This window comes from Micromesistius poutassou, assembly GCF_964030765.1.
Source record: "Micromesistius poutassou genome assembly, chromosome: 8".
NCBI lineage: Eukaryota > Metazoa > Chordata > Actinopteri > Gadiformes > Gadidae > Micromesistius > Micromesistius poutassou.
This window is the reverse complement of record NC_140278.1, coordinates 7,802,358-7,811,956: the sequence shown is the minus strand read 5'-3', so window position 1 is coordinate 7,811,956 and position 9,599 is coordinate 7,802,358. Positions and strand designations below refer to the sequence as shown.

The window sequence follows — 9,599 nt, the reverse complement described above, 5'->3', positions numbered from 1 at the left end:
AGTGATGACCACCCTGTTCATCTGCTGTCCCTCTATTTATCTATACATCCCTCCATCCCACTCTGTCCCTCTCGGTCTGTCCCTCCCCCGCCCGGTGTCTCTGGCACTCCGTCCCTCCCCCTCCTGCTCTTTATCACACTCTCTCGCTTTCTCTCACTCCGTCCTCATCCCTCCTCGTTTCCATCTCCCTGAGTCAGACGTTGAGCCCTCCTCTTTCCCACCTTCTCTCGCTCCATCTCTCCGCCTCTCGCTCCATCTCTCCTCGTCCCTGAGTAAGACAGACTTCTCTGGCAGAAAGTCAGTGAGGTTTAAAACACGTAAAATAAAGTTTATTTTTATAGTCACTCTCCAATCAAACCTGCCAACCGTGACTTGGTTAGAAAGATTTAAGAATTTGTTCTCCAGTATATGCCTTGGATTCTGACAGGCAATGTGGCAATTTGTCTGCTTATTATATATTGTAGAATATATTACAGGACATAAGAACAACCATGTCATAATACATTAGTAATACCAGGTATTAGTTGGATAAAAATAAACTGAAGAAGTTTCCTTGAAGAAAATCGAATTGAATACTGATATTTAAACAAACAGTAGAAGTAGTGGCAGTAGTAGTAGAATAGTCGTCGTAGTTCTGTAGTGATTGGAGCGGTTGTGTTATTTCTGAACGCTCTGAAGAGAGTATGTCCGCGTTGGCGCCATCTACTGTTCTAAAATCGCAACAAATCAAATCGCAAATTTTCTTTAATGTTTATAAAAGATTTATTAGAAAATGTACATCTCATTTACTCGTACATTAAATGCATACAACATAGATCAGACTGTACAACCAAATGAATCCATAACAAACATCATAAAAACAAACTATACTTAATATCTGCATTATGATTACAAAACATTTGAAACCTCTGGTGAAAAATCCCACACATACATCCTTATCCAATTAAAACAATTCTTTACAAAATATTAAAAAAAAAAAAACTTATATCTAATATAAAATCGATTATAATTAATGATCTTGGCTTTCTACAAAATGCTAAGAATGAAGTAAACAGACATGACAAACGTCACTTGGCCAGAGACATTAAGGACAGCCACACAACGTTCACTTAACAGCTAAACATGAGTCTGGAGTATTAAGGCACTGGCGGCAGCCGTCAGGAGATGAAAACACAAAATATTTACAGGAAGACATGATGATGTCGTCGTCTACACCACCAGACTCTCTCTGCTCACAGCACCGTTCTGCGGGACAAACAAGAACAAACCACTGCTTAATATACCAATAATAATACACACAGATACAACAGAGTGACACCGAACGCCACAGCACAGCGAGCAGGGAGTAGTCCAGGACTGCAGTTATGTTGGTCAGACCTGAAGAGATAACATTTATGATGTACATGATGAACATAACATGTTATATGTTAACGTCCTCCTCCCCCTGCTCCTCCTCCTCCCCCTGCTCCTCCCCAAGCTCCTTCTCCTCCACCTCCTCCTCTCCCTCCCCCTGCTCCACCTCCCCCTGCTCCTCTTCTAGGCACTGCACTGCTCCTCCTCCACCTCCCCCCCTCCTCCTCCCGCACTCCCTCCTCCCCCTGCTCCTCCTCTCCCTCCCCTCCTCCTCCCCCTGCTCCTCCTCTCCCTCCTCCCCCTGCTCCTCCGCCACCCTCTCCCCCTGCTCCACCTCCACTCCCTCCTTCTCCCCCTGCTCCTCCTCCCCCTGCTCCTCCTCCTCCTCCACCCTCTCCCTCCTCCCCCTGCTCCTCACCTTCCGCAGGTTGCTCTTCTTGGAGGAGCTCAGGCTCTCCTCGTCGCTATAGGGAGGTGGGTGGGGGAAGTCGTCACGGCGATTGGGGTAGGCCGAGGGGGGGGCGAGCGGGAGGGGGGGAGGGGGCCGGTCGTCGTCAAGGCGCTCGCGGCTCCGCCCCCTCTGCTGCTCCCCGAGGCGCTTCCTCTCCATGGCCTCCCGCAGGATGCTGTCGTCGTAGCCCCGCCCCCCGCCGCTGCGCTCCAGGTCCATCAGGTCGTCACGGCTACGGCTGCGTCGCCCCTGCATGCCTCGGCCAGCGTCGGAGGACCCGCCCCTCCCGCGCCCATCCGGGGAGTAGTCGCGGCGACGGCGACCGTCGTCGCGGTCATGGCCACGCGCGCTACTGCTCCACCCGTCGTCCGACCTGGAGCGAGACAGACAGAGCGAGGGAGACCGGGAGAGAGACGGAGGGAGGGAGAGAGAGAGACGGAGGAAGGGAGAGAGAGAAAGACGAAGAGACAGAAGGACACAGAGAGACGGAGGGGGAGAGCCATAGACTGTAAACAACAGAATGAACCGATCTGTTTTAAGGATAAACCAGACGCTGTAGTTTCTTGTCTAAGCTCCTGCAATGTCTAATATCAGATCCAGCAGTCCTTCTATGTGAGAGCAGAACTTCTGCTTTAAGTTTCACAGAGGGATTTTAACAAGTGTATGTGTACAGTGGCTACAAAGTGTTGATTTGTAACCTTTACAGACACCTTTTTACAGATTACTACTGCTGACCAGGCTTGAGTTCGCTGTCATTAGCCAATTACATGCTTAGAGATTCCCACTTCCAGCAATATTATTGCTTTGATATTTAAAGTCTAATTTGTGTGACTACAATATGCTATACCTGAGGAAAACACTCAAACATCTTCCCTCTAGTCTTCACATCTCACTAAGAAACCCCCCCACCCCCCCCCACACACACACACACCTGAAACCAACAAATCTGGAACCAACACTCATTCTTCCGAATCATCCTTTCAGCTCCGCTGCTCGTCCCATTAGGGAACGAGTACAACCCCGTAGATTGAGGTCTTTTAGAGATGATCACAAACAGGTGTCTCGTCTGTCCCTCCCTCCCGCCCCCAGCCTTACCCTCTCCGTCCTCTGGCTCCATCGTCATGGTGACGTGGGTAGTCGTCGCGGGGACGGCGGCGGTCAAGGGCGTCCAGGTTGTCCATGGATTGGGCACGCCCCCTCGGGTCCATGTAGCCCCGCCCTCCCCCGCGGCCCGCGTCTCCTCGCCGCTGGGCATGCTGGGATACACTGCTGATGGTGCTCATGGCCTCGTCCTGGTCGTACAGCGTGGCCAGGGGGGGCGGCTGAGAGCGACCCCCTCGACCCCTGGGGTCCAGGTCATCGTGAAGGGAGCTGACCTCACTCATACCGTCCACTGAGAGAGAGAGAGACAGACAGAGAGAGACAGAGACAGACAGAGAGAGAGACAGAGCGAGAGAGAGACCGGGAGAGAGACAGAGAGAGAGAGAGAGAGACAGAGACAGAGAAAGAGAGAGAGAGACAGGCAGACAGAGGAATCAGCATTTTATTGTTAATATTCACTAGCAGTTGTTACTTAGAAACCAGTGGCCGGCAGTAGCCGCTTCCTAGATTCATCACTCATTCATCTGCATGGGGGGGAGTGGGGGGGGACTGACTGCGGTTGTAGTTCTTGGGCCGGCTCGGGTCCATGTTGGCCAGCTCTCTCTCCATGTAGTATATCGCCCGTGTGGCATTCCCATCCGGATCCACCTGGATGCGGTATCCACTGCGAGCTGAGACACACACACACACATGTAATTTCATCATGGAAATTATTTTATTTACTGATGGCTGCCCCTCCTTGACCTCTTGGTAATGATTCCCTGCCGTATGCGTAATTGTTTTATTATGCATATTAAATGCCCCATCCAACAAAGTCAGATGGCATCTTCTTTGAACATAGCCAATGTAGCATTCTATGAGTTACAGTGGACAACAGAGCAATGTAATAACGCCAGTGAAGGCATGCGTCATAACTACGCAACACAGCTGTATATCAAGAGTAAATATATAATTAAAAACAGACCTACATTGAATAATTGTTGGTCTATATTGTGGTATTGAAGTAATTTAACTAAAGCAGTAGTAGTTCTAAAGCAGCTAACATTGTTTTTAAGCAGCTGGTAAACACTTTTAAAGCAACTGATGGACGTATGAACGCAGTAGGTGAACTCTGCTTTAAAAGAGCGGGAACTTACTGTTGTCTGGTACACTTTCCTGGTCATGAAGGAGGGGGACCTGAGACCCCTGGCCCACTACAAGCACACAAACATAAGCACACACACGTTAGAAGTGTGACCAACCGGTCCTCCCGTGCTGTGATGAAACAGATTGGAGCAGACCATGTTCAGCTCTGACACACAGTGGTCAGCGTTCCCCCTCGAGCCCACCAGGGGGCCCCGACTCACCTGAGCTGGCTCCGTCGTACTCGCGGCCGTAACCGTTGTGCTGCTGCTGGGGGTGCATGTTGGGCATGGGCAGCATGGGCATGCCGGGCTGCCCCCCTCCAGCGTAGGCCGGCTGGGCGTACATACTGGGAGCGTAGAGCGTGGGGGCGTACTGACTGGGGAGCCCGTGCTTCACCGCCTTCCCAGCCTCGTACACTGGGAACACATCCAACATCAGAGCATGAAGGCCACATTCAGAGTATGAAGATCACATCCAACACTAGAGCCAGATGTGTAACCGCAACATGTAACCACAACACTAGATCCAACAAGTAACCACATCCAACACTAGAACATGAAGACCACATCCGACACTAGAGCATGTTACATGTTCTAGTGTTGGATGTGGTCCCATGCTATATTGTTGGATGTTGTCTACATTATTGTACACTACATTGTTGTGTTGTCTACATTGTAGACAACATCCAACACTAGAGCATGAGGACCACATCCAACACTAGAGCATGGAGACCTTGTGAAGAACACGTCCAACAATAGAGAATGAAGATGGTACAACCAATACATCCCCGACAAGAAGTACTAGACACTAGAACTACCTTCCATACCAGTAGTATTATATGTGGAGATGTGTGTAAGTGTGTGAAGTACTCACATGCACGGGGGCAGCAGCAGCGATCAGGGCAGCAGGGGCAGCTGATGTAGCAGCAGCAGGTGTGTGGGCAACACTGACACCAGCAGATCCCGATGAGTAAGATCAGCAGGAGGAACCCAAACACCACCAGCACCACCAGCAGCCAGTCTGGAACATGGCAGCACCTCCATTACCTCCGTACCCTCACACACTGCACCATATGCCCATGTTGATGTATAGTTTCCTATATATTCAATTACCTTGCTGTAACATTTTATTAAGTATTTGCATTCATTAAATAGATTCATTTCACTGTGGTCTTCAAAGTCCTAATATACGTGTGACCAGCCCACAGTTGTATCGGATCTCCTGCGATGGATTGTCCTAATTTTCTCCTTATTACTCGCGGACTGCTCCGCCGGAGGAGTCGGCATACGACCGAGAGGTCGGAACAATGGAGCATCGGAGAAATTATATGGACCCGAAGTGAACTGACAGCTGTCTGCTGAAACATCGCTTTCTCAAATGAGTTTGTTGTTGCTGGTGACGTAAAGAGGTAAACCGGTGGCTCTATTACCACTAGTTGAAATGGGCACAGCACCACCTATCGTACCGGGGCATGACATGCTTCGGCCAATGAATCGATTTACTCACCGCCATGTATACGCGGACAATTGCAGTTGTCCAATTGAGGAGCATAATCGAGCTATGGCTTTAATCGAATTAAGCTGTGCATGTAAACGTACTGAGTGTTAGTATTAGTAGCCCGCTGGAAGCTTATACCTTCATTTGACCATTGCTAACGGTAAAGCTAGGTTACTTATTCCACATGTTGAAACCAGTGCCTTAGCAGTTAGGCTCCAGGGGAGGAAAGTGGACTAACAGGTTTAGCACCCACTAACATAAATTAGCTCTGCAGCAGTCATTACTCTGCTGCCAGCAGCTGAGCGAAATCCTTCTGTTGTCAACATAGCAAAGCAGAAACAAGTTTGTTGAAAGGCCCTTTGTTACCATTGTTTCTTAGTATCATCAAAAGATAAGAACTGAACAGAAAGAGGTCTTGCATTAAACCTTAAGGTAAGTAGGGGGGTCCGGGCGATCCTCCCCTGAGAAAATAAATACATTTTGGTGGCCTGAACCCCCATTTTTAAACACATTTTGAGATTGAACAAAGGATTAAAATCGCTGAAAGATTGATCAAGTATGCAGCTTAGTTGATGAACCAGTAAATTATTAGTATTTCTGCAATAAAACAACCTAACATTTTTTGCAGACTTGGAAACCCTCATATCCTCTTTTGCCGCTTTTCCACCGACAGTACCTCAACTCAACTCACCACGACTTAGGCACGACTCGGTTTGGTTCCAGGCACGAGCCCTGGGAAAGGAACGACACTAAAAAGAAACAGCGAAAAGTGTCCCCCTCGGGAGCGGGTCCGTGGACTCCAACCACGCTGGACACAACTTAACTTTGAGTGATTATTCCCATTTACAGCCGCTGGCCAATCAGTTGCCAGCAGCCGGTTTACGTCACACAAAAGTACCTACTCCGCTCGCTTGGAACCTCGACGGAGGTAGTACTAAAAAAAGTACCCGGTACTACCGGGTACTTTTTTTGCCAATGGAAACACAAAAAAAGGCGGGCCAAGTCGAGGCGAGTCAAGCTGGTACTGTCGATGGAAAAGCGGCATTTCTTTGCATTTCTTTCTCAATAGTCAACGGTAAAATACTTTTGTGGGGTGACTGTTTCATTCACAGAAAGCGTGTTGATGTGACCATTACTTTATATTCAGACTGAAGACACTGTCTGGCCCCTGAAATCCGGGTCTATCTATGCCTATGGTTTCACTTTCCACCTTTATCACACCAAACTAAACAACATACACCTGTCTCACCTTTTAGCACCTAGCCAACCAACATACAACTTGCTAACTGGTAAGCACCTAGCTAAAAATATACACCTAGCTAAGGACATACAGAAAGCTAAGTGACATACACCCCGCTAACTGCTTAGCACCTAGCTAACTATTAAGCACCAAGTTAAGCATTTATTACTTAGCAAACCATCTAGCCCCTGTTTAGCAAATAGCTTAATGGTAACACCAGGATAGCATGAACAACTTTCGTTGTTAAAATACAGAAAAGAGCTAGTACTACCTGGCATACCAGTACTAGTACCATGTACTAGACCAGCACTTTCAATACTACATGTACTTCACAACAAACACTAGTAATACCTTCAACAGCAGGCTAATAATACATAACATAAAAAACATAGCTGGTAACACCTTCTGTAGCAGTATTAATACATGTACTAGACCAGCAATACTACAAAACAGAGCAAGTACTACCTCCCACAGCAGTAATACTAAAAAAATAGCTGGTACTAGCTTCCATTAAAGTAATACTACAAACAGAGCTAGTACTACCTTCCATGACCAGTAACTCAATGCCAGGCAGGAGGTCGGTAGTGTTTGACTTTCTCTCTGTGAAAGAAGATAAAGTCACAATTACTTTTAAATGACCTCCAACCCCCTTCCTGGTCCACTCTAATCTCTGTTGCCTCTGTAGCTGATACCAAACTCTCACTGCAGGGATTTCCATCTACTGATCCGTGTGCAAGATACTTGCATTGCATTTACTTGACTTAGTATATGCATTTCATCACTTCTATGATAATAACCTTGTTTTATCAGTACTCTCGCTCTGAAATGCTAAGTAGTCTGGTACCATCACCATCTGTGTGAGTGAGTGAGTGAGTGAGTGAGTAGTACCTAGTACTATCAGCTCGGTGTAGTCTTCACTGTTCCCCGTCAGGTCCTGAGCTGAGATGACGGAGCAGACATAGACACCGCTGTCCCCCCACGCTGTCTGCCCGATGCTCAGGTCTGCAGCTAATGGTCAGGTGGTTCAATAGAAGAAAATATATTAATACTTTGTCTATCACATGGCAGTTTAAGGTAGGCGTGAAACAAACAAGAACAGACATCATACACACATAAGCCTATGAGACATAAAATATATGTTCAGAGGCTGGGCATGCTCGCCTGACGTGGAAAGTCAGTGCGACGCGATTGTACTCCAAAGTGCTGAATGCTAAAGGCTCAGTTATGGTTCCACTTTGACGCAACGCAAGGGGGTTTACGGACCAATTACGTCCTTGCGGACCCCTGAGCATAATTTTAACCTTGCGTCGAGGCAGCAGCAGCAAGGGCTGTGATTCGTCCGCTCACTAAAACCCGACGCAGAACCAAAACAGGTTCACTAGTGCGTCGAAGCGTCTGCGTTGTCATTGTGTTGCCTCGACGTGGAACCATAACTAAGCCTTAAGTCATGTGTTCATGGGACGTGCGCTTACTGTTGATGATGCTGATCTTGCGTCCCTGGTACTCTGTGCCCAGCGTGACAGAGTTGGCCTGCTTGGACGCCACGATGCGTATGGTGCGCAGGCTGTCGGCGCACTCGATGTTGGGGTCGTAGTTGGGGTTGTTCTGGCTCAGGAGGGTCTCTGCGCTGTTGGGGCTCAGCGCGGCCTGGATGGGATCGCGGCAATATGACTTGTACTTCCACGTCACCACGGGGGGCTGGGAGGAGGTGGAAATCTGGTAGTTACAGTTCAGGACAACGGGCTGGAAGAGGATGACGATGTAGCGCTTGGTGGGACACTGCACCGAGATGGCCCCGGTGTAGCCTGTGGACGGGGACACACCACAGCCACAACACAACGGTTACACACATCAGTGTACAGACAGACGGTGGGAAAGCATGAGGGTGTGGTCCTTCACAACTACCCAGGTATGAGTCATCAACACCACCACCTTCTAAGAGGGTCAGTCTGGGTCGAAACTCTTCTATTTATAACCCATTATTTACTATACCAAATGACTCAAGGGTAATTTGATCTAGATTTAATTGGTCTCTTGCACTTGCCGTGTTGTTAACACATAACGTGTATTATTAACCTTTAACTTATGATCTATACATTCTGACCATGTATAACCCGAACTCTGGATCGACATTATCAAGCTTTTCAATTCGCAAAATGATTAAAGGTTTAGGAATATATACAGCAGCCTACAGCTTCTTTAGGCTGCATGAATTATTTGAAATATTCTCAAAAACAAACAATAAATACGAATACATAATAATGACCCTGACCACTGACCCTAACCCTAAAATGTTAAAATGTTATTTTAACATTTTAAAGTAGGCTATGCTTCTGAGATATTTTAAACCGTAAGACACGTAAAAGAAATAGAAAATATATAGTTTTAATACTTCTTAATCAAAAATGTTGTTTATATAGTACGTGTACGAGGATAGTTTCTCAATAGACCGAGCGTTTCGATCGAAAAGTTTTCCACAACAATGGGATAATCATGGATATCTGGAGAAATGTTAAGAATAAAAGAAGCAACACATTAAGAGTAGAGATTGGTGTCCGATTGACACAAATACAGCATAAGGGATCAACACACGGAAGAGGACGCGCCCAGGCCCCGGGCCTACCTGTTGCCAGTACAACGGCCACAAACAAAGTCCAAAACATTTTCATCCTTTGTTTCGAAGTTTCCATCGATGTTTAAATGATATATCTGTCACAAAAAAAACCTCATCGATGAAACATTAATCAACATCTACAGTTACTCCCGTGTTCCCGTTCTTCGGCCAGGTATCGCTACCTCCATTTCGTGAAGGTGTAGGAGGTGTTACGCAAG

The 9,599-nt window shown here is 47.3% G+C and overlaps 1 protein-coding gene across 2 annotated transcripts; it reads right to left on the bottom strand.

The window, feature by feature from the left end:
- Window positions 1-758: 758 nt before the first annotated feature.
- Window positions 759-9,568, bottom strand: lsr (lipolysis stimulated lipoprotein receptor). Of its 2 annotated transcripts, XM_084471644.1 has the most exons (11): window positions 9,391-9,568; window positions 8,240-8,572; window positions 7,656-7,775; window positions 7,311-7,367; window positions 4,904-5,050; window positions 4,252-4,446; window positions 4,042-4,098; window positions 3,460-3,576; window positions 2,900-3,197; window positions 1,772-2,177; window positions 759-1,245 (listed from the first exon to the last, which is right to left on the bottom strand). In XM_084471644.1, exons 1-11 carry the CDS (start codon window positions 9,455-9,457, stop codon window positions 1,210-1,212), a joined length of 1,833 nt encoding a protein of 610 aa, XP_084327770.1. In that variant the 5' UTR covers window positions 9,458-9,568; the 3' UTR covers window positions 759-1,209. The 2 variants fall into 2 exon arrangements, with proteins under 2 accessions (XP_084327770.1, XP_084327771.1); XM_084471645.1 differs by lacking the exon at window positions 7,311-7,367 and having other exon boundaries at window positions 763-1,245.
- Window positions 9,569-9,599: the final 31 nt, after the last annotated feature.